The following is a 24,892-nucleotide window of genomic DNA, read 5'->3' on the forward strand; positions in this document are numbered from 1 at the left end:
TGGAAAAATAAACAATGGGCTGGGGATGCCAGTCTTAAGCTACCCACTCTTGTTTAGATACCAGACTCCAGTGGCAGGATAGGATGGGTTGGAGTAGCATGATGGTGATATCAGATCCTCTGTCTGTAGACTTGCCCTGGAGCTGCTCACACAACTTGCTTGCTTACCACACACAAGTGTGCTCATTTTTCTAACCTTTTCCTGTGGCCATAAACAGCTTCATCATTCAACTGCCAAGGAGATGTGGTCTCGTAGATGTGTTGAGAGTACATATAGTCTGTGTGCTGGTTTAAGAGAAACTCCTGGAGGTTGAGCTTTACTCATTTTTTTACTTTACTTTTTTACTCATCTTTTGTAATTGTGGGTTGGAGCCTCTTAAGTAGGGTTAATGTTAAAGCTTAATTTTTTGTTTTGTTTGTTTTTTTTATATTCTTCGTGAACCAGAGTAATAAAGGAGGACGTTTTGTTTTTTTTTAGTTTTTTTTTTTTTTGGACTTTATGTGAGCTCCTGACCATGCTAGTAATACACCCACACATGTAATGTAATTAAAGCCATTAACCAGAGCTGTTTATCACCTTCTAGGATTGTCTGCCAGTCAGGGTTTAACAGCAGGCTTACCATGACTTAACTGACAGATGCTGTTAGATACATTCTGAGAGTGCCAGATAGACCTGGCTTTAGGCCTTTGTTATATTAATTGATGCCAAGTATATATATATCTAAACCATCACCTTATTCACTGTATAAGGGAGGCAGGGTTTTGATATGAATGAGAATGTGTGTTCAGCTTGGTCAATAGTTGAAGGCTGGAGATGGTTGGAGGCCGATCTCCTAATTGACTTTCTGGCATCAGCACCGGATGAGCACCTGCAAGCTGCACAGTCATGAGCCCAGAGCACACAGACTCTGGGATGGTGGTTGTCATGGTTACTCCTTTCGCTGGCAGAGATGCTTAGCAGGTGCATGTGTGTGTCAGGATCAGTGTGACATGGGAACTTGTGGATTGAAATGGTGGGTGCCTCGTTAAGACTAGGCAATGTGTACTGTCAGAGGCCGGCAGAATATTGGCTCGGTGTGTGGATGCCTGATAGCCAGGAATGACTAGTTCTATTCATACCAGATTAGTCAAATGCACTGTCTTTGATACGAGACCAAATGGAGATAGGGGACACTACTGAACCAGAAAGAGGGGGTAGGAGAGATTTTTTTTTTTTTTTTTTTATGCCAAGATGTATCCTGTGATAGGTAGCACTTTTAAAAAGGAAGTGACATATGTGTTACTGGATATATATATATCGAGTGTGCCAGTAAACTGAATCACACCCATGGCTATAATATATATATATATATATATATATATATATATATATATATACACACATATAAATAATGGGGTACTCTTAATGATCACAATATAACATCAAGTCAGATAAACTTCAGGAATATCACTGTCCATTTAGGAAGAGCAAAAGATCATTTTTTTTCTGCTTCTGCTAGACAGCCTCCCCAAAAGGGATTGGTTTTGGATGTGGTGGCCACAGAAAAAATACTCTGTCCTTATTTTTCCTGACTAATTCATCTCAAGATTTGTGTTTATTACTGTCCTCGTAATTACTGGTAGCATGAGGCAGTACATGCAGCACAATCAGGTTGCACAGGTAGTCCAGTTACTTCAAGAAGGCATGCAGAGCAGTTACCAGACCTTATGCTGATGCAGTGGGCCCTGGTTTCCTTCTGGTACAGCACAGTGCCCAACATTATGTGGCAAGAGTGTGTAGGCCATTTTTGGACGTTAAAGGCATTGATGCCAGTGACTGGCCCTCACATTCTCCTGACTTCAGTCCAATTAAGCACCTATGGGACATTACATCTCAGCGCATTTGGTACTAAGTACTACCACAGACTGTCCAGGAGCTCACTGATTCCCTGATCCAGGTCTGAGAGGAGATCCCTCGGGACACCATCCGCTGACTCATCACCAGGAACATGCACAGATGTTGTAGGGAGTACAGGCAGGCACATTTGGGTGGGGGGTGGGGGTACACACTTCTGGGTCACATTATTAGATGCTGTGATGAAATTAACGCAACTTGGATGAGCCTGTGATTTAAATTTTTCACTGTGTTTTAAACCATATATAATCTGTGTGGTAAATTACATATTATAAAGAAAATTGCTTGTGTTCACCATTTTCATTGAAAAAAGCACAGTTGTTTTACTAGAAGAGGCCATTCACTGTTTATTCCCACACCCACAGACTTTTTTTTTTTTTCTGTTTTCAGTTTGACTGAGCATTCAAGGCTGACATTTGTCTGTTTTGCTTTTTACCCTTACCAATTTATCTTGATGTGTTAAGACTCTACAATCTTTTTAAAATTATTCTGCATTATTCTTATATATTATTCTTATATTTATATATATATATATATATATATATATATATATTTATTTATTTTATTTTTTTTTTATTTATTTTTTTTTAGAAGTCTCAGTGGGTGCTGACATCGAGTGTCAGGTTACTGATCCTTCTGTCAACAAAATCCTAACAGAAATCAAACCAGGTTTGTACAAACAGCTTATGTATTTACAAATTAATCTGCATTGTTGAATCTTATATTGCTTTGCATTATCATAACAGTAATTGTAAAAAGTTTGTGTAATGCCAATTCAGTGTTACAATGCTACATACTGTATTTTCCGGTCTATAAGTAAATATTAGTCACTTTTAGTAAAAACAGCCTTGTTGAACACAAAAACACATATATAAGTCGCTTTGGTGTTTAAGTCACATTTGTAATTATATTAATTATAGTCTAAATTAGCCTATGAAGAACGTAGACTAAGCATAACAACAAGCAGAAGTGCATTACGGAATTGTCAAATTATGTTAAACAACTGAAACAACTGTGCCAAAGGGGAGGAGAAGTTGAAGCGGCGTGTCCTCCTCCTCTCTCGGATTGTCTGAATGTCGACATTCACTCCAAACTTTGGTTCAGCTGCATACTTTACCTGTGCTTTGAAGTCTGCAGTATAGCTCTTTAAGGTGGACTTTTCACTGGTGTTACACTACTAGTTATAGTTTAGCCTGAACATAAATATTTTTACTTTATTGGCAGTACGGTATTATATTCACTATTGTGCCATCTAATGACTGTTCGACAGAATGACAATAAATAAACACATAAGTCGCAGGAAAAGCCAGAGTACTAAAAAAAAAAACAAAAAAAAAAACAGCATGACTTATACTTCAGAAAATACGGTAATCATTGTTTACAGGTACTGTTAGACAAGGGCATGTAGACATGGAGTCTCCACACGAAATTCAAGGCATTTACATTAACGTTTACTTCAAATCTGTTAGCTTAACATTATATCTCTTTCCACTTGTGTTTCTGTGTACCTGTCAGTGATGAGCATGACGTTAAGATATCTAAATACAGTATGTTCTTCTGACCACTGTGTATTTCCTTCTAGAAACAAAACCAGCAGGAAAAACCCAGCTCATATCTACAGAGAGTCCCACATCATCAACCACTCCTAGTAAGGAGTCAGAATTTTTGCCAGCCCAGCTCTCTGTGGAGGCACTACAGACACAGGATACCATGTTACAAATCAAACCAGCAAAGACAGAGGCCTGCCCTGAGCAGTGCACGGCCAACCCCAGCACAAAGGATTGTAAGGCCATCATCTCAACCACCAAAGATCCAAGTACTCCATCAGTACCTTTCACGGACCAACCAGTGGAAGTCTCGCTACCCCAGCCTTCGAGTATGGATGTAGTCGAGGCTTCTTTCCTGGAAACTGCTCCAAAAGAACTTAACAAGGAGAGAAGGGAGGATATTTTTCACAGGATCCTGGCAGAGACTGTTACACCCTCAGCCCCTAGTACGTCAGAGGAGATGGACACTACACCGGAGAGCAATCTGTCATTTCCCAGCCTGTCGTCAGAGGAGAAACCCCTCAAGACATCTGTGGAAAGGTTGGCTGATATGGTTTCCTCTCCTTCCCACCTCTCCCCTCTTGCCCAAGGGACATCTCCCAGAGAGCCACCCCAGACCCAGGTCCTTCCTTCACTGGCTGACCACAGCAGTGTGATGCCCACCACGACCCTCATACCGCTCACACCGAAGATTGGAATGGGAAAGCCAGCCATCACCAAAAGAAAGTTCTCTCCTGGGAGGCCGCGAGTGAAACAGGTAGGGACCTGGATATTATGTCGCAAGGTGGTCGCAAGGAATCGTGTTTTGTATCGCTGTCTGACTGGTTCTGCCGTGTTCACTGTCACCATGCCATGGACGTCCCTTGAAGTGTAGGCTAATAATTGGTGCTTATACTGTTTCTGCTCTTAAATAACATAAGTGTCCTGTGGGCTCAGCTTCATGAAAGTGGATTAAAATTTTTTTTTTTTTTTTGATGGCATTAGAATTGGTTGAGAGTACTTATATGATTTAGGTTATGTTTTTTTTTTTTTTTTTAATTTTCTTTAATCTGGTCATTCAAGTATAGCAGTGGGACAATTGTGAATAACCCTCCCTCTCCACTCCCTGTGCTTTCTTCACATATTTATACACCATAACTGGTTAGCCACTGTGTTCATTCAGGGCTCAAATGAAGCATGGTATTTATTATTCCTAATGGGTCTTGGTAATTGATTTTTTTTTTTTTTTTTAATGGATAAAACACCCTTTACTGACAGTCTTCACATTCCACCTTAGTGACATTGTCATCAGTCTCTGTTCATCTCATGTCCATGTTACAAACTTCTCCCACTTTTCTGTCCCTTTAAAGATGAGCCTTCATGAAGTCACAAATTACATTGACCATTATTGTGTCCATATTAGACCATCAACTGCAGTGGGTCACTTGACTGTGGGGGGAAAAAAACTAACTCTCCTAATATTTATGTTTCAGTGTCATTAACACCAATGAATTATAAGACTATTACTGACACTGAATGGAGAGTCAGACAAATAATGGTAACTGAATCACACCCATGGCTATAATATATTATAAATGATTCTGGTGAGGGTAAGCTCATTTAGTTTGCAAAATGTTTTTTCCCCCTAGATATAACCTATCTCTTAAATAAACATTATATGGCTCAAACTAATTTGTTACACAAAGCCTGGGGAAATCTTTTTCAAAAATTTGAATATTGCTCCTTTTACTCCAGCATGCTTTTGTCTAATGGGTTCACATGCTGCCGTGCTGACGCAATTCCCCTTGTTTTGTCAACATGCCAAACATACAAGGTTGTCATGGCAAGTGGGTAAAGGGCCTCTTTTCCTGCTGTATGGTGCCGTGATGCCCTGGCAAATTCAGCTCTGTGAAATGCAACTAACTCAATTGTGCTTGTGGGTTTTGCCTTTTGAAGAGAGTCTCTTTGAAACATGCCTATGTAACTCATGCATGAAACCCTAAGGATTGGCTTGAACACAGAATGTAACCTGATAACTTCCACTGTTCATATTTTAGCACATTTAATGCTCTCTCATATTATAGCTGTGCATAGATGGGTGTGTATTGTGTGATCCCAAATGGCTACATTAGAAGCTCACTACATCTCTAACATCTTTCTTTTGTATGTTTTGTTTCTTCGCTGGCTTTGTTTTTAAGTTGCTGCATTTTGTCGCCCTCCTCCCTCCCTCTCTCTCACTCTCTCACCCACCCCCCCCTTACCTTAGGGTGCATGGAGCCCCCATAGCAGTGTGTGCTCCCCCTTGTCCTGGTCACCAGACCAGCCAGAGGGGTGGGACATCCAAAAGACCAGGCAGTCCTCTGGCAGCCCCGGCTGGAGCATCAGAGTGGTAAATACCATGGCTCACCAGAGACGGCAGGGCAGCAGCTGCCCTCTATTAGCCCTCTGTTTAACCTAGTGACGCACACTCCCCGAGTGTTCCTGAATGTCACTGTGATGTATTTTGTAGCCTGCGCTAACAACTACGATCACCTCACAGTGAGAGGAGATTCAGAAACCATTGGCTAAGCTAATGACTTTATGAAGTGGAATTTAAAGATATGGTTATTTTTGCCGGCTTTGCAGTTGAATTGAAAGATCAAGGATACAGTCTACGCAAATGTTAGTCAAATCTTTTTTACTAATGAATGCCTCTCTGGCTGTCATGCAATCCCGTGCACTTTTTTTATTCTTATTAAAATATTTGTTCTTTTTTTTTTTTTTCTTTTTGATTGTGACTTAAATGAAAAGTATGTAGCAGCTGGTTTATTCTTATTAAAATATTTGTTCTTTTTTTTTTTCTTTTTGATTGTGACTTAAATGAAAAGTATGTAGCAGCTGGTTGCCATGGTGATAGTCATTAGTCTAGCAAAGGTTGGTGAGGGTTAATCTGTATGCTGTGGCAGGGGTCCAGTCTAGGTTAAACACCATCATACAGTGTGTTTTTCAGGCGACTAAGTAGGTGAAGGGCCTCAGTTTGGCATCAGAGCCAAATGTATAGTACACAAGAAGGGATTTTGGGGCAGGTGCTGGAATATCAGTTAAACTTAAGTTTGATAGTCATGATTAGGCAGATGCCTCCTGTCAGAAATGTGCCACAGGCACAGTGGAACTCACATTGCTACAGCAGCTCAGAGGCATTCACTTCCTGGCTGCCTGGCAGAAATCATAGTGAAACGCTCAATCATTTCAATGAAAGTTCAAAAGGGCAAAAATCAGTTTGATTTTTATTTATTTATTTTCATTTTAAGCATTTGCATGATGTTTAAATGTTGGCATTCTAAAAAAGTGTTTTACTTTACTCATTTTTAAAATGAGCAGGGCTATAGCAATGCCAAAGTAACTTGACTCTATAGTAATAGAAATAGTAATCATTTGCTGTAGCAACTGGCATCCTGTACAGTCGAGAAGATGTACAAGCATAAAGTGGCAGTGGTGTGAAGTTCCCCACAGCAAACCTTTAAAGCTTATGAGCTGTTAAGGTTTGTGTCTTAAACAATTCAGAATGTGTGAGAGAGGAAAAGTTTTGCAAGGAACTGAAGATTGCATCTACCCGTTTTAGTTTGTAAGATAGGCAGTGGTCATTGTCTGGTCTGGTTTTTGTCTTGCCTCCGCAGGGTCGAGGTTCTGGTTTCCCTGGGAGGAGAAGGCCCAGAGGGGCTGGCCTGTCAGGTAGAGCTGGACGTGGCAGGGCCAGAGGCAAGAATGGAGTGAGTCCCAGCATCAACCCTGGGGTATGTGCAATCACCTGGACGGCATCCTGATGTCATTGGCAAATAGTGGACTATATGTAAATCCATATTTGTTTTGTTTGCAGCTAAAAACACAAATGGTGTATCATATTAAGCATTAACATTAATGAGAGTATTTGTTTATTTGTAAAAGGTACATATGCTCTGAGCGCTACTTCATCAATGCCTCCAAATACTGAATATGTTCAAATTATAGTAAATTGTAGAAATTTATTCCAGTTAGTAACATTAACATTGTGCTGAAAAATGACAACATTAAAGTTGAATTATTCTGTGTATTTTTTCTTTTCCTGATATGCAGGTCACCACACTAGAAACACCATATCCAATCAAAGAAGAGGAGGAGAATGCCATGCATAACACAGTGGTCATATTCTCCAGTAATGACAGTTTCACACTAAAACAGGTGTGTTTTGGGTTTTTTTTTTTTTTTAAATCTTGTTCTTTAGAGATTTTTTCATTTTAAATCATGATCTATGTGTTTCTCCATTTACTTAGTGTAGATGGCCTAAAATTAAATCTGTGTTTAAAGACCTCTCCCACTGGAGATCATTAATTCCTGTGGAGATACTGCCAACTGCCTGCAGGAAATGCAGTCGATTATATAACACAGGATCATATTGAAATCTCAGTTTCTCACTTTCTGCCTTCAAAGTAATGCTGCTGTCTTGAATTTAATCCTGTAAACAATAAGTGACTGATGGCCACTGTCAAATATCCGTCATAGATTCATAGAGACAGCAGGAGCTGTGAAGTTGGCACCGTGGGATAGTAATGAAAAGGCTGCATTCTTGCACTGGTTTAGAATAACTGTTCTTTAAAGTGACTAATTAAACAATACAGCTGTTTTTCTAGGTAGCAAAATACTGAATGACTCAGGTGAAACAATTCAGTGCTCAAAGGACTGTTCTATTTGGCTCGCAGCTGTGATTGTGAATGTAAGGGCGGGGCTTAAAAAGCTCACTCAGTCACCCTGACTTGTAAAACAAATGGGCATTTCAAAATGATTTATGCACATATGTATTTGCGGATATATAACAGCAACACTGTTCTCAATCCAGCAGCTTGAGGGTAAAAAACAAAAAAGCATTTTCTTACCCTCAGCCTTCACTGTAGCAGCAACATAGGCGACGACCTTTACTTACACTTAACAGGGGCACTGAATGAATATGCAGAAATATTGATTGAGACCCATGTGATAGTGTGGAGATAAGCAAACTAGGCTAAATGTTCAAATGGTTTTCTAGAACAAAAATGAAATCATTTCATCAAAACAAGAATAACAGGAGCAAGACTGACTGTCTCAGTGAGATGGCATAACTCATAATGTTTTTTTTCCTTTTAAGGATATGTGTGTTGTGTGTGGGAGTTTTGGCCTTGGTGCAGAAGGCCGACTTTTGGCTTGTGCTCAGTGCGGACAATGCTACCATCCATTCTGTGTTGGCATAAAGGTAAATTTCGATAGTTAGTGCATTACACATTCAGTATACTAGAGTACAGAAATACCATCCTATAAACACACACCTACGTAACAACATCCCATTGTTGCTTTCACAGATAACCAAGGTGGTGCTTAGTAAAGGGTGGCGTTGTCTGGAGTGTACAGTGTGCGAGGCCTGTGGCCAGGCAACAGATCCTGGCCGCTTGCTGCTCTGTGATGACTGTGACATCAGCTATCACACCTACTGCCTGGACCCTCCACTGCAGAACGTACCCAAGGACAGTTGGAAGTGCAAATGGTGAGTAACTTTGTAATCATCCAAATTTGCTTCAAACATGACATTGCAAAATATAGTTGCTTTTGTGTTCTTTACAAGCTTTAAACTGTTGTACATGTTGAACACCTGCTGTTTGTTGTTACTGTAAGCACTTCAGTTAGTGAAATACAGATACAAAAATACAAATATACAAAGGTATGTAAAGTCAATGCTTTAAATATTTACATAGAGAAGGAATCAACTTGACTTCCAATTCCTATAAAAATGGCAAATTAACAGGAAGTCATTTAAACTATGTAGCATGTGGACAGTGTAGTGAGTAGGCTGGATTTTCGCAGCATCAACATCTTTGAAATAACCTGGGTAGAATGACCTCTGTCTTCATGGTCTCCTACAGGTGTGTGTCCTGTACCCAGTGTGGTGCCACCACCCCAGGCCTAAGGTGTGACTGGCAGAATAATTACACCCAGTGTGCCCCCTGTGCCAGTCTTGTTACATGCCCAATCTGCCTGGTGGACTACAGTGAAGGCACAGTCATCGTGCAGTGCCGCCAGTGTGACAGGTGTGCAGTGTTTCTGCAAAACATGTCAGCTCACATGGACCAGGTTTTACTAATTTTTCTTTTCCAACATATTTGAGTCTTTTTTAAACTTTTTCTGCCCACAGATGGTTTCATGCCTCTTGCCAAGGTCTCCATTCAGAGGAAGATGTAGAAAAAGCTGCTGACAGCAACTTTGACTGCACGATGTGCCGAACTTTCAAGACCACTAAAGGTGGGAGAACAGTGATTCTTTTGTAACACAGTAATACAGTTTGTGCGTTTTTGTTGTAGAGTGAACACACTTAATGTTGACATTTGATCTGCCTGTTTCTGCTTTTTTAATGGTTTTTGCGCCCTGTGCCGCTGCAGTTATGACCAAGACAAGAGATGCCATTGAGCCTGTAGTTATGACACAGATTGTCACAAAGGCTAAAGAAATGGGTACGTTCAGAGTTTAAAATTTGATGAATTTTAAATAATAGATTGTTTTTCTTTCTCAGAGATAGTAATTTGACTTAAGTCCATGGAGTATATGATCATCCTAACTTCTTATGTGTGTGTCGTCGTCCCCCCCCCCCCCCCCCCCCCCAGATCTGTCAAGGACCTACACACAGGATGGCGTTTGCTTGACAGAGTCAGGGCTGTGCCAGCTCCAAAGCTTGTCTGCTACAGCTTCACGGCGCAGGAAAGCCAAGCCAAAGCTGAAGCTAAAGATCATTAACCAGAACAGTGTGGCAGTGCTTCAGGCTCCTGTAGACCCCCTCTCAGAACATTGTCGTGATGAAGACATGGAGGACAACAGAGGTACTTTTCTTCTCATATAGCCTTGTTTATTTAATCAGTGTTTATTGGACTGTTCAGTATAAGAATGACTTGGACGTTCAGTATTGTCTTTATTTTTCATCTGCTGTGACTTGACTTGACTTGACGTTAACCATTTAATTTTGTCTTTTCCAGCACCATAGAGCTGAACAATTAAAATTTGCAAAAGTCGCTGCAATTAGCCTGACACTAAATAAAATGTAAAAATAAAAGGGTTTTCTAATATTGGTGTGTTTTGCATAACAGCAGTTTTGCATAACAGAAGTATTACAGCTAGACTTTACAAATACAGTCCTATGATATAGCTAATATTTTTTTAGTGTGTCCATATTCAGTAGTAATAAAAATAGAGACCCTCTCTGGAATTGAATGTCCTTAAACTGGTGCACCTAATTTCAATCAGGCTAATGTTCCTCCACGGAGTGCGGTTCAGATAGAATTGACCTTAGTGCTGCATTGAAGGGCCTGGTTGGGGTATTCACAGCCGCAGGGCCGTCACTCATCATCAATGGTCTGACCCTCTCACAGAGGCAGAGCTTCTAGATTGTGAGGGGAAGTCTGACTCGAGCCTGGAGCGAGAGCCAGCAGAAGACGACTCCAAGGGGGCCGACGGCGGCAAGAAGAGGAAGAGGAAACCGTACCGGCCGGGTAGGGCACCTGATTGAAGGAGACAGCTCCTCTGAAGCGTAAAATGGAGCAGTGCATGCCCGACGTTGTAGCTGTAGCAACGCTCTGCCATCTCAGTGTCTCTAATATACAGAGGGCTCTAACTAGTGTTTCTAAGCTGTAGTGATGAATGCAATAGATTAATAGAATAAGTCAAAACTTGGTGTATTTCAAATCATATCACCTTTATGATATTATTTGTGATGTTATTTTTTATGGGTATTGTTATTGATAAAACATTTCTAATTTCTTCTTACAAGGCATTGGCGGGTTCATGGTTCGCCAGAGGAGCCGCCCAGGCCAAGGCCCAGGCAAGGCCAAGCGATCCCTCTGCAGAAAGGATTCCTCTGGTTCTGTGTCAGAGAATCCCATTGGAAAAGATGAGGGTCTGTACCTAAATAATGCAGCTACACATCTGCTTTATAGTAGGCTTCCCTGTGATCTGTCAGTTTATCTTTCATTATAGCTAAAAGAAGTAATTTGTCTTTGCCCTTATTACAGGATGGACAGAAGCGATGCCTGATACTCCTGTAGATGAAACGCCCTCTGGACCAGAGGTCCCAGAAAAAATAAAGAAACGCTACCGAAAGAAGAAAACCAAACTGGAGGAAGCTTTTCCCACCTACCTGCAGGTCTGCCACTATATATACTGTAGTGTAAACTGCTATATCCGCTGTAAGCCTTTTGGGGCTATTATTAAGACTCCAGTGATAGAATATTTTTGCTTTGTACACAAGTATTTACAAATAATTAGCTTTAGTAAAAATCAGTGCAATCAATTTGAACTGCACAGAATTCACACATATGAAAGATGTTTCATTTTACTCATTGTGCCTTCTAAAAGCCACTTTGTAGGATTTTTTTTTTTTTTTTTTTTTTTTTTTAAGCATTAGTTTCATCAGTTGATTGCATATCTATTTTTGTTTTTATTGCTATGCAAGCCTTACATTCATGTGCAGAAATTGTCTGGTCTTGTCATGCCACATCTTCATAAAATGTGTTTTATCTCACCCATGGGAAGGTTTGGAAGCCCAGGTTCATTGCCTGAAAAGCACTTACAGAACTTTGGGCCATGGTGCCCCTTAGAAGAGCTTTTTTTGAAACAAGAATCGCTTAAAGGAACTTGCAGAGGAGGATACTTGTCTCTGATCATCTCTGTAAATGGTTTCTGTCTTCTTCGTGAAATGACTTACAAAGGCTGAAGATGACTTCAAGGCTCCTTGTCTGTAGCCCGTCTCTGTGTCACCTTATGTTGGCCAAGACACAGATATGTGATGTCCATTAAGCCACCGGCAGCTGTCAGTGCTGCTCTTTATCCCATAGCAGTAGGAGGGAAAAAGGTTCAGTCTAACCTACAGGTTCAAGACTGTTAAGCACATATCATTAATTATTGAGATAGCAACACATTGGGCTTTTAATGTCATGGTGGAGCAGGAAGTCGCAGTCGCATGTTGTTGAGGATAGTAGATGACTTGTGCGTATAAGTGGTTGGGGGAAGTAGGTGCTGACAAAAGTGAGGTCAGCAGCAACATATGGCTGTTAGTTTGAGCGTCTCTGTTTCGCTTTGGTCAGTTCTCTTAGGCGTTCAGTATATGCTGAATAATTTCTATATGTCTTGTGATGCATTTACCAAGATTGTCAAGAGATGTTGAGATGTTTTTTTTGTTTTATTTAAAGAAAAGTGTCAACAGAGGACTGATTAGAGCTGTGTTGTCATATTCAGGAAGCATTCTTTGGAAAAGACCTGCTGGACAAAAGCAAGCAGAGCAGGCAGCAGGGAGTTGAATCAGGGTTACTGGAAGAAGGGCAAAGCCAAATGGAGAGGAAACACCCCACCACCAGTTTCCTGGACCCTTCATCAGACCCTCTGCTCAGTGCCTCAACAGTATCTCTTCAAACCAGACCCACAGCAGCACGTATGTATACAGATTGCTTTAGAGCTCTGAAAGGGTTGTAATAATTCACCTCTTAAAAGTAATGTTTCACACTATATCAGGGCTGCCCAACCCATGTTCCTTGAGGGCCACTGAAGATACCAAATCCCTTTGTCTACCTTTGTCTACTCCCACTTCCACCTTAATCAGAGATGGTATCCTCCAACTTCTGATTGCCTGGACACACCTGATCCAGGTAATCAGTAGTGTGTAGGTCAGGAAGGGTTGGAAAACAAGCAAAGCAGTGGCCCCCGAGGACCAGAGTTGGACAGCCCTGAAAAATATATTAGGTATGGGTGAATAACTGATCTAGTGTTGGATGAAAACTGTAACAGGCATTGGAACGGCCTAACACAGAAAGGGGAGATTGTGTGGTTTTTTTTTTTTTGTTTTTTTTTTAGTGCCTAGTAATGACTTGTGTTCATTTGTCAGTTTTACCCCTTACCACTACAAGTGTCATTGCCCAGTGAGAGCATTAATCCTTTTTACTGTATAGAGGAATAAAGGGTCCACACCATTAACACAGGTCCACTGAAAATATATTTAAACTGCTTTGCATTCATTCATACAAGACAAAGTGTCAAAGGTTAATTTGTCATCATCAACATTCAGATTTCATCCCACAAATACCGAATAAAGTGATGATGCAGTTTCTGTTCTCTTGCAAGCTTGCTCTGCCACGCCTGCCCACCCTGTCTCTTGCTCTTGAGCTTTCTCTCAATTTTACATGAAATGTCACATGCCCCTTGTGCTGCCCGGAATGGCTGGTTTTGGAAACAAAATGCCACAAGCCTGAAACAGAATAATAACAATGTTGAATAGTGCACAGATCATTAACATGGCTTGTCTGAATCCCAGTGGGAAAAGTTATTACACTGTCAAGTTTAGAAGTTTGCTGAGAATGAGGCTTTAATGTATGCACCGCAACAAACGGTGGTTTGACATTTTTATTATGCTGCAGTGTGAATGTTAATGGTTGTTATAATGTATGTAGTCCAGCTCAGCTTCAGGCACACATCATGTTACCGATCAACAGATGATAAGAGACTCCATATCTTACCTCAGTTATTTCCTTATCTTTGTTGCTGTGTAGAATGCGGCACACCAATTTGGTCAGACAGTGTGTAGCCCTTTTAAGACAACTCATTTCACTAACATCTATACAAAATCTTAAAACCTGTTAGTGAAATGAATGCTTACTATATATAAACAGTAGAAAACCATTATCGCTTGACTGATTATTGGTTTAAGATTCCTGGTTGCAGTAACTGGCTAAACTGCATTAGAGGTAGCCTGGGAATTTCTTCTTTATTGCATTTTATTGCATATTGCCTCTCACACTTGTACATATCACAGCAAATTCCAAGTTACCAAGCTTGCCAGGCTAAGCAGTGTTAGATATGACACATGTTTGTAGATGGTTTAAAGAACGATATTATGAGCAGTACTTCACAGTGATAGAGAGCAGACATTTGTATTAAAAATGGTATGTGAATTGGAAGCTATAGAAAAGTAAATTACCAGCACATAGAAAGAGTACAGGTTTTGTGGTTCAGAAAATGGTGTGCTGCCATTCAGTTGAGGGAGAAAAGTCAACTAAACACTGTACTCTTTGCAATAGTGACCTTGTGATTTCTCAACCGAATCATTTTTAATTCAGTTGATACAGAAAATGAAGCATTCTTAAGAAGAAATGCTGCGGTGTGAAAATGTAACGTTATTGTGGTGGGGGATGAATTTGCAAGAAATTAGTTATATTTGCAGTCATTCCTTCTTTTTTTCCAACTTCAACATGTTTTAGTATTTAGTACATTAAGTCAGTTTGATTACCTGAACAATATAACTCCGTAGAATGTTTTAGTTCTTTCGGGGCAACTCAGTGTCGCTATTGTTTTTACATGCGCTAAAGTTTCTTCTCTTCTTTAATCCAGGGCAAATTCTACATGTGATGGTTCCAAGTCACACTCTAATATCCGTTCAACATCACCATCAATTATGATTTGTGACGGTTTGGTTTTCTTTCTTTTTTTGTTTCTTCCTTTGTTTTCCCATCTACAGAGACGTCTGAGGAACCATTAGTTGATCTATCTGATGTTCTGAACACTGATGCAGACATCTTGGGAATGCTCGGAAAGCCAAGCAGTGACTCTGGTGCGTCATATATCTCACAGGCAGTCACAGCGGCAAGAATGTATTAATAGCCACTTAGCTGTGGATTTCCAAAATCTTTTCTTCCCGGTTCACAAATTTCCTCAGACAACAGTTTTATTTTACTTCCACCACATTTTTAATAATACTTTTTGTTTTGTTTTGTTTTTTTTTTTTTTTCATCTTTGGTTTTCTCTTTTGTTTGTTGCATTGTCTGAAGTGTGTTGTGCTTGTTCTGTCTTCACTATTTTTTTCACTCATTTTATCTGGTTTTGGGTTCTTGTAGGTCTTGATTTTTGCCCCTTCCAGGTTGACAGCTCACCTCCTCCTTTTGGTAAGGGTGCTTATGGCCTCCTAATCCCTTGCTTTACTGCATTCTCCTCTCTTACAGTGTGTCTCTATTTTGAGTGTGCATGTATATAAGCTGCTTCATACTTAGCTTTTCTCAACCATTTCCGATTGTTTTAACACCCATAAACCGCTTAGTGCTTACCTAACCCAGTGCACAGTTTTCACTCGGATGCATATGGTGTGTGACTATTTGTTTGTGAGTCTCCTAAACTCTTTGACACTGGTGATATTTTTTTAATGAATAAAAGAATAATTTCATAGTTGCCTAACTGAGCATGTCTGTAAGATAGCGAAGACGAAAATTAACAAGGACATCCTGGCATTCAAAAAAAAAACAAAAAAACAAGCAGTTTAGAACTAAGCAATTTACCAAACAATAGGCCTTGGTGAATGTCCTTCCAGTTCCTGAAGACAGTGAAGGACTTTGAGTCTCAGGCTGGATGACAAAAGGCAGTATATGTCCTTCGTTCGTTGTACAAATGATTTTCTTCACCTTTAGAGCTGTATGTGCTGATTTACTTACTAATACAGATATTGCCAGCTAATGTTTGTGAACATTTTTATTGATAGTAACTTTTGTGCTGAATAAATAATGAAAGAAATGGAAAGTAAAGACTACAATAAAGAAGATTCTGACAGTTCCATCACATGACAATGTTGTGGTGGTGGACAGCATTTAAGAATTAAGGGACGTTTTTGTTTTTCAGAGATTCAATAGATATTTCATACAAGAGGCTAATGTAATTATGTTCCTCCACAAACATACACGTCTTTGTGTATCCTCAGTCAGAATTAGCATGACCTGTCTGTCTCTTCACAGTTCCCAAAGTACTCCTTTTAAACGGCACAGGAACCCCAAGGAGTCGTAATCATATACTGTTCAGTTTTGACGTTCCACAGGCTGTTGAGATAATAAACATGTTCTTACTTCAAGTCTGTATTAATAATCACCTTCTTGGTTGCGTATTTTGTTGATTGTTTTGTGTGTGTGTGTGTGTGTGCGCGCGCGTGTGTGCGTGCGAGCGTATGTGTGCATGTAATGATTTGTTTTTGTATATCTGTGTTTCCACAGCTGGTCTGGACATTGGGCCTCTGGCAGACAGTTCCCCAGTGACCCACCAGTCTCAGGCTGGCCGCAGGACCCCACGGACTCTCCCAGAGGAACCCCTGGATGGCATCCTCAGCCCTGAGCTAGACAAGATGGACGGTCAGTGTGAGAGATGAGACATCCGGACAGTTTGTTGTTTTACACTGCCATTTTAAAACTTCATTCAAGATGAATAATGATCTGTTTTCTCGGATTCATTCCGTTTCAGAGTCAATCCTCAGCAAACTTTACAAAATTCCAGGTTTGTAATTTCATCTTTTTTTATTAAGAGCTAAACGTTGATGCTGTGTTTTCCCCACACTAATTCATATGACTTATCGAAGGTGTTTCGACTTAAAAATGTTTTCATAATGGTCCCAATTTTTTTCGGTCAGTCAGGCCATTTACTAATACAATTAAATGATGATTTCAGTATTTGGCATCCATGTATCTATAGCACACAGAAGGAATGAATTCTGACATTGCAGTTTATTTTTACCCAACTTCACTAACACCTTAGTGGATAATACATACAAACACAGCATTGTGCCATTATATTATGTTTCAGAGCTAGAGGGTAAGGATGTAGAGGAACTCTTCACAGCAGTCCTTAGCCCCAGCACGTGCCAGCCACCTCCACCACCACAGGTGCCTCACCCCCAGGGTCCAGGGCCTCTCCCTGCTACACCTGGCACTAGCATGCCTCATCCCAATGCAGGTACATCAATAATCACCTTTCCTTGGTCTGACATATCATTTGTCTTTACTTTTGAAAATCGGTGCATCTAATTCACCTTATAAAATACGTCTGTAGGGAACCCCATGTTTCCAAGGATGCCAATGATTAATGGTGTGATGGGACCAAACCAACGTTTCTCTACAAATCCAGGATCAGGGCCCTGCGTCCCCGAAAACTTCTCCCCCCTCAACCGTATGCCTTTCACTGACAATCCAAGGTAATGTACTGGTTTTTTTTTTTTTTTTGGTTTTTTTTATCAGCAAAATTATAGTGTCATTAAAGCATACCATATGACCTGTTTTCATCTGTTACAGAGATAGAAAGTTTAATCAGATGTCTAGAGAGGCAATTGGTCCATGGCCCTCCCCTGCCCATGCTCCCGGCCCTACACCTCCTAGTTCTCTGCCTGAGGGGGAGACTGAAGCCATGTCAAATGCCCAAAGGAGTACACTCAAGTGGGAGAAGGAAGAGACACTTGGAGAGCTGGCCACTGTTGCACCGGTCCTATATACCAATGTCAATTTTCCCAACCTCAAAGAAGAATACCCAGGTTAGTTTATAGCTCTAAAGCTTTCATGATTTCTGCATTCTTCTAAAATTGTCTAGTAAGTTAATAATTTAAGTTTGTGTTTCCATTGCTGTTATTTCTGGTTTTATCTGGGTATTGTTTGGGTGTATGTCCTCCACTGTCTCAGTCTCTAAGTACAAAACCTATCTTGTATGCGCTCTGTGAGATGGTTGGCATGACAACTCTTCTCATTCTTTCAACAGACTGGTCTACAAGAGTAAAGCAAATTGCAAAACTTTGGAGGAAAGCTAGTTCACAAGACAGGGCCCCATATGTGGTAAGATCATTCATACTGTTGAATTTTCATCAACTATCTCAAAACACATTGAACCATGCCAGACATCAACCTGTTACTACTAGTTGCTCTGACATATTAGGATGTAGAAGGCAGACTCCTGTATTGCATCTGGCCTCTTGCCAATGCAGTTTTAAATCCAGCCATTCACAGATGAACTAATTAACATAGGAAGCCCTGCTCAGTGATAGAACTCACTATGGTATCAGTAATTAAGTTCACCAGAAGTAATTTTATCTGGCTGAGGCCAGTTTCAAAAGCTAGTCTTCATTAAAAAATGTACCCTTCATTAGTGATTTAAAGGATATTTTACTGGTGACATGGTTATAGTTCTCTTTTATACCTTTTTCTATTGATATCCCACTTTACCATAGGATACGAGAACATTACCATTAAAATGAGGCATGAACCAATCAAAATAAAATTGGAGTTCTCTCCTTCTGTCCCTTTCGTAAGTTAGTAATCCACCCTAGCATCAGGGAAGAAGACCCCTGCCTTACTGTCAACATTAAGTGTCAGCTGTTTTCCTATAAGGAGGACATATTCATCTCATGTAACCTCTGTTTCTGGATTACACAGTGGATGGATATGGTCAGAAACAATATTCAAGAATCAAATAAAGAATCAAGTGCTATGAAAGAGAGTGAAATTTATTGAAAAGCATTGAAATTATTCCATAGAATCAGAGTTGCACAAGTGATGTCTGTTTTTTCTCTAGTGTTGGATTTCTATCTAATGTGTTTCTGTTCTGCAATTGTGATTGATTTGCTGTTTAGCAAAAGGCAAGAGATAACCGAGCAGCCCTGCGCATCAACAAAGTCCAGATGTCGAATGAGACGGTGAAGAGGCACCATCCACAGCAACAGCCCCCTGAGGTGTTTGATCCCAACATACCACTATACACAGAACTGCTGTTTAAAGACCCTTTGAAACCAAAAGAGTCAGAGCATGAACAAGAGTGGAAGTTTAGACAGGTAAGAGTGTATGCAATGAAGTCAGCGAATGCAGCGGCAGGTCCACTTTATATTAAGACAACTAAGAAGTGGTGGTTTAGTAAAGCTTCCTAAACAACTACACTATCCTCCACATTAACCCTGATGACATTGGTGGTTAGTAGGTCCAGTTCATTTTTGGCATAAGACATTTGTTGCCTCTCTTTTGATGCCTAACCCCAATTTTCACTCTGCCCTTCCAACAGCAAATGAGGCAGAAAAGCAAACAGCAAGCCAAAATTGAAGCCACTCAGAAACTGGAGCAAGTTAAGAATGAGCAACTCCAGCAACAACAGCAGCAGCAACAGCAGCAGCAGACCAACAGCCAGTCGGAGGGAGATGGCAACAACAGTGGGAACCAGAGCCCTGCCTCCCAGCCCAGCAATGGCAGTATGTCCCCCATGCAGCCACTCAACTCTAAAGAAGGCTTTGCCAGGCCACAACTGCCAGGGACACCCACTTCAGGTCCTCCAGAGGATGTGTTTTTAAGACCTCCTCCTCCTCCTCCATCTGGCCCTTCCTCCCAACCTCAGTCCCCGCAGGTATTCTCGCCTGGTTCGTCTGGTTCCAGACCATCTTCTCCATGGGACCCATATGCCAAGATGGTTGGAACCCCAAGACCACCAACTCTTGGGCCAAATACTTGTCGCAGAGTGGCTGTGGAATCTGGTAAATCACCCACATCCTTGACAGACCAGCAGGAGAGAGGTCGTCCCTCTCCTGCTCATGAATCATTTGGTTCTCCAACATCCATGAGCAGTGACCCTTATGCCAAGCCTCCTGACACCCCAAGGCCAACTAGTGAAGTGGAACTTTTTTTGAAACCCATTGGTCCTCCTAGGGCTAGTCAGGCTGCTCAGGGAAGGCCCCCAATGGGTTCACCTGGCAGAGACCAATATTCAAGACCCATGATAAGAAATGAGGCCTATCAGCGCATGGCCCAGAATAGGATGATCTTGTCTGATCCTTACTCAAGGCCTTTATTAACACCAATCCCTGGAAGTAATGAGTCTGGCTCAGTCCCTCTGTTCAAAACACCCATGCCTCCTCCTCAGCCTCAGGATCCCTTTAATCGACCCGTTCCACATCCACCTGACAGATTCCCCCAGAATCAGCCGAATGACCCATATGCTCAGCCTCCCCATACTCCAAGACCATCTGGAAATGATAGTTTCACCAGTCCTCCTAGAATGGGCCAGCACCATCCGCAGGCACATTCATTTGCTCAGCCTGGACCAGTGACTCAAATGTCTAGAAATCCTTACACTCATGCACCTTCCACTCCCAGGCCTGACCACTTCACATATGACCCTTTTGCCCAGCCATCTGGTCCAAACAAGCTAGTGGCTGACCACTTTTCTCAGTCTACGGTTAACCAACGAGCCATCGTTGAAGCCAATGCACAACCTCGTCCATTCTTTGAGCCGTATGCTCGACCTCCTGGGACTCCACGTCCACATGACAACTATGGTCAGCCATCAAATGCCCCTAGCCCATCATCTGACCCCTATTCACAGGCTCCTGCTACTCCACGACCGAGTGGGATGAACCAGTTCACTCATCAGTCACACCCTGGACAGAGGATGTCACCTTCCCACTCTGTTGACCCTTATGCTCAGCCACCAGGTACTCCACGGCCTTCTGTGGGAGAAAGGTTTTCCAAGTCACCAGGTAGCCAGAGGGGGCCAATAGAGCCATTTACCAGTACACCTGGGACATCAAGGCCAGGGAGTAGTGACATATTTTCTCAGCCTGGGGCTCCCAGACCAATGCTTAATGACCCTTATGCACAACCTCCAGGGACCCCACGACCTGGCCCTGATGGACTCAGCAGGCAAGGGCCAAGACCAGGGCAGATGGTAAACCAGGATCCTTTCTCCTCACCACAAGGCAGGCTTCAAGAGCCCTTCCCTCATCCAGGCTCACAAACACCAAAACATCCAAATGTGTCTGATGATGGATTTACTCAGTCCCCTTCTAGAAGACCCAGTCAGACAACTGGACATGACCCATTTGAACAAGCACCCATGACCCCTCGTCCACAGTCAACAGAGAAAATGGAAATAAAAGATCAGTCAGGTGTAGGTAATAGTGGAGGTGTCTCTCAAGACCCAAGCCAAATATCTAACAACCTACAAATGCCTGTTGGTTCCTCTGAGGCTCAGGGTGTTGCTCTTGCTGAGAGTGAGGAACGACTCAAACAGGTACGTGAAATTTTATTTGTAGACTGGTGTTTCATTTGTTGTGTTTTGAGAGAATCTTTTCTTTTTTAATGTCCTGAGTCAAAATTTTTTGTACTTATTTCTATCAGTATTACAATATTTTACTTACCATTTAAGTAAATTAAATTAAAGTAATTTAAGATCTGTAGAAATGCTTCTTTTCCAACACAGCAAGAGTCATAAGCAGTCAGATAATCACACAGGTCATATATTAATCCCTGTTTTAGCCATGGTATTTATTTGGAAGTGAAACCAGGCTGTAGCAATACCCAGGGAATACTGGGCAAGGGGTTACAGACCGTCTATCACCACACTTACACAGCTTCACTTTATTACCAGAATATGTTTGACATGTTTGTGTTCATATAAATAATTCAAAATATGTATCACCAGTCAACATAAAGTTTTGAATTGGTGTATATTATCTGTGTATAATAAGTAGGCAGAAAATGAACAGCCAGTCTCTCTGAACAACTAAAAATACTGTGTTGTAAGCTATACATGACCCATTGATCTTGCATTTAAAAAGGCTTAAATTTCTGTACATTTGTTTGTGTTTTGTAGCGACAACGAATTAGAGAACTAATCCTCAAGCAACAGCAACAGAGAAGTGCCATACGACAGGAGAGAGGCCCTCAAGAGTCTGCTGGCAACTTAACCCCAGGAACACCACGTCCCTGGCTCCAAGAGGGCCCTGGGCAGCAGGGAGAAATGTTCAACCGACCTCCTCCACCTTATCCTGGACAAGGACCCCTAAGAGGACCAGTGAGGTTTCCTGGACCCTTTCCAGGTGATCAGCGTGTCCCTTTTCCTACTGACGGACAAATGCCACGGGGCCCCCATCCTGGAGATCCTAATTTGAGACACCAAGGACCAAGGTTTGTGTAGCAATAATATGGTTTAAAATAATGCCTTTTGTTTTTCAAATATTCAAACACATCACTACGCAAATGTCCTTATTCTTGTCCTTACAAGTGTCCTTATTCTTCTATTGTATACGTTTCTTCATATTTTAGGTTTGCATTTTCACCGGGGGTTCTGGGACCTCATGGGACCCAAGAGTTCTTTCCTCGTGGCCAGCATCCAATGCAAGATGTGCCTCCTCAAATGAGACGCTCCATGTCTGCTGAAATGGCAAAGACTATGGGGGGCAACCCTATGGGGATGCCCCAGCACTTCCCACGTGGTATGTCAGTACAGCAGCACAACATAATGGGCCAGCCTTTTATTGAGCTGCGACATAGAGCAGCAGAAAACAGGCCCCGTATGCCATTTCCCCCAGGCACCATGCAAGGAAACAATATAGATCCCAGTTTGCAGGGTCATAGGCCAGCAGGCTTTCCAGGAGCACATGAAGCCAGGTTCCCTTTAAATCAGGGGCCAAGGATAATAGACCCCATGACTAGCCAGCCTCCCCATGTACAACTGTCCGCAAGCATGGACAGTCTTCATCAGCATGCCCAGCTGTCAGGAAACAATACACTTAAACAATCTCCTTTGATGAGATCCATGAGCCAGCCTGCCTCAAATGAGACCCATAACATGGCAGCATCAATGATTCTGACTGCACCCCCTGCAGGGCAGACTGAGACTCTCTCTGTGGCCAGCAGTGAAACTGTGGAGGAGAAACTGGATGCAGAAGAATCAGCAGTCAAAGATCTTGAGGATGTGGAGGTGAAAGACTTGGTGGATGCTGACTTGGAAAATCTAAATTTGGATCCTGAAGATGGTAAAGATCTAGATCTGGAGACAAATGACCTACACCTTGATGACTTCCTAACATCTGGGAAATTTGATATCATTGCTTATACAGACCCCGATCTAGATGACATCAAGAAAGATATGTTTAATGAGGAACTGGATCTCAGTGATCCTATGGATGATAATGCTGACACTACAGACATCAACAAAAGCTCAAGCTCTTCAACTGAGGTGTCCTCCAGTTCAGTGTCTGCTCTGGCAAAGTCGGAGGTGTCAGGTGAGCGGTCCTCAGCTGAAGTCAAACTGGAAGTCCCTGGGAGTCAGGGCTCTGTTTCTTCGGCACCGGGGCGTGAAATTAAAGCAGAGGTCAAAGACGGCCAGAAACCACCTGAAGTGGTAGACCAGCAAGCCACTGGAGAAACCTTAACCTCAAACCAGCAGGGCGTGCTCTCTGACTCCACCCCTGTGCTGACTAGTTTACTCATTAAGCAGCAGCCTGAGGAGCAATCATTAAATCAAATTGTTGAATCTGTCAGTCAAGGAGGCAACCTCATACCCCAGCAGAGCCAAGTCACTGATGCTCAGCATACCTCTGGACTTGCAATAAGTCAAACAATATCTGATGCCTCTGCTGCAGGAGAAGCCTCTATGACTGGGTTTGGGGCAGATCACCAGGTGGGGCTAACCCCTGGAGTGGATCAGGGCAGTCTGAGTCAGGTCCAGCAGACAGTGTTGAACCAGGCATTGGGCCAACAACAGCGTCCTCTTTTGCTGGAGGAGCAGCCGCTCCTATTGCAGGACCTCTTAGACCAGGAGAGGCAGGAGCAACAGCAACAGAGGCAGATGCAAGCCATGATACGACAGCGTTCCAGCGACTCCTTCTTCCCCAACATCGGTAAACTATTCAGGCCAAAAATTCTTTACTATATAAGTTTCCGTTCACTTTTTGCAACATGATATTATTTCTGACAGTGCATTGTTGATTTGCAGATTTTGATGCCATCACTGACCCCATCATGAAAGCTAAAATGGTTGCCCTGAAAGGAATCAACAAAGTCATGGTTCAGAACAACATGGGAATGGCCCCAATGGTCATGAATAGGTAAAAAAAGTTCTGTGTTTTCTACTGTCATGAGTAGAAAATTTAATACGGGTAGTGGAAGTATACATAATTCATTTCTGATTGCAATGCCATCCTAGTAGCCCAGCCCAGCCCCTTGGAGTTTGTAGAATTATTTGAAGAATTGATTGAATTAACAATTAAAATGATGTTTTGATTGTTATATTACAGATTTCCTGTTCCTGTTCCACCTTGTCCTGAAAGTGCACCGCTTCCACCGCAAGTTGTTGGACAGGTATTTGAACAATTAATCTGCTTCGATGTTATTTAAAATATCTAAATTGTGTTATATACTAACATACTTGTCGACCTTGTTGTCAGGATGGCAAATTGACACAAGTAACAAGACCCAATCCTCCAAACTTTGGACCAGGGTTTGTCAGTAAGTTCTCCAAAAATGTATATGTATTTTCAACTTCTTGGTTTAATATTTGTTTTTTATGCTGTCAAGATTTCTGACAAAGTAGCCTTTTTTTCTTGTTTCAGACAATGCTCAGAGGGCTCAGTATGAGGAGTGGCTCCAGGAGACGCAGCAACTACTTCAAATGCAGCAGAAATTTCTGGAAGAGAAGATTGGCGCTCACAGGAAATCTAAGAAAGCTCTGTCTGCCAAGCAAAGAACAGCGAAGAAGGCAGGGAGAGAGTTCCCTGAGGAGGACGCTGAGCAGCTCAAACATGTCACAGAGCAACAGGGTGTAGTGCAGAAACAACTTGAGCAGGTAAATGCTCGGCCTGTCAATCACCACCGAGTTCTCTTGCTGCCCCACTCCACACAATG

At 41.8% G+C, this 24,892-nt stretch overlaps 1 protein-coding gene across 5 annotated transcripts in view; it reads left to right on the forward strand.

Moving 5' to 3' along the window:
• The window catches only part of kmt2cb (lysine (K)-specific methyltransferase 2Cb), a 62,967-nt gene that overhangs the window by 24,299 nt on the left and 13,776 nt on the right, over positions 1 to 24,892 (forward strand). For 2 of the 5 annotated variants that reach the window (XM_026313864.1, XM_026313868.1), the window contains 31 exons: positions 2,485 to 2,562; positions 3,476 to 4,197; positions 5,686 to 5,808; positions 7,076 to 7,192; positions 7,512 to 7,616; positions 8,557 to 8,661; positions 8,768 to 8,949; positions 9,326 to 9,490; positions 9,595 to 9,701; positions 9,839 to 9,910; positions 10,061 to 10,273; positions 10,820 to 10,939; positions 11,218 to 11,343; positions 11,459 to 11,589; positions 12,681 to 12,873; positions 14,950 to 15,042; positions 15,326 to 15,373; positions 16,463 to 16,597; positions 16,707 to 16,739; positions 17,046 to 17,195; positions 17,292 to 17,433; positions 17,531 to 17,766; positions 17,988 to 18,061; positions 18,856 to 19,053; positions 19,278 to 21,275; positions 21,858 to 22,171; positions 22,310 to 23,889; positions 23,985 to 24,096; positions 24,286 to 24,349; positions 24,436 to 24,496; positions 24,601 to 24,833. In XM_026313864.1, coding sequence (XP_026169649.1) covers positions 2,485 to 2,562; positions 3,476 to 4,197; positions 5,686 to 5,808; positions 7,076 to 7,192; positions 7,512 to 7,616; positions 8,557 to 8,661; positions 8,768 to 8,949; positions 9,326 to 9,490; positions 9,595 to 9,701; positions 9,839 to 9,910; positions 10,061 to 10,273; positions 10,820 to 10,939; positions 11,218 to 11,343; positions 11,459 to 11,589; positions 12,681 to 12,873; positions 14,950 to 15,042; positions 15,326 to 15,373; positions 16,463 to 16,597; positions 16,707 to 16,739; positions 17,046 to 17,195; positions 17,292 to 17,433; positions 17,531 to 17,766; positions 17,988 to 18,061; positions 18,856 to 19,053; positions 19,278 to 21,275; positions 21,858 to 22,171; positions 22,310 to 23,889; positions 23,985 to 24,096; positions 24,286 to 24,349; positions 24,436 to 24,496; positions 24,601 to 24,833 — 8,030 coding nt within the window. The remainder of the gene's footprint in view (positions 1 to 2,484; positions 2,563 to 3,475; positions 4,198 to 5,685; positions 5,809 to 7,075; positions 7,193 to 7,511; positions 7,617 to 8,556; positions 8,662 to 8,767; positions 8,950 to 9,325; positions 9,491 to 9,594; positions 9,702 to 9,838; positions 9,911 to 10,060; positions 10,274 to 10,819; positions 10,940 to 11,217; positions 11,344 to 11,458; positions 11,590 to 12,680; positions 12,874 to 14,949; positions 15,043 to 15,325; positions 15,374 to 16,462; positions 16,598 to 16,706; positions 16,740 to 17,045; positions 17,196 to 17,291; positions 17,434 to 17,530; positions 17,767 to 17,987; positions 18,062 to 18,855; positions 19,054 to 19,277; positions 21,276 to 21,857; positions 22,172 to 22,309; positions 23,890 to 23,984; positions 24,097 to 24,285; positions 24,350 to 24,435; positions 24,497 to 24,600; positions 24,834 to 24,892) is intronic. The other 3 variants (XM_026313866.1, XM_026313865.1, XM_026313867.1) reach the window with 3 other exon arrangements.

The sequence above is a fragment of the Mastacembelus armatus genome, chromosome 17, assembly GCF_900324485.2.
Source record: "Mastacembelus armatus chromosome 17, fMasArm1.2, whole genome shotgun sequence".
Taxonomy (NCBI): domain Eukaryota; kingdom Metazoa; phylum Chordata; class Actinopteri; order Synbranchiformes; family Mastacembelidae; genus Mastacembelus; species Mastacembelus armatus.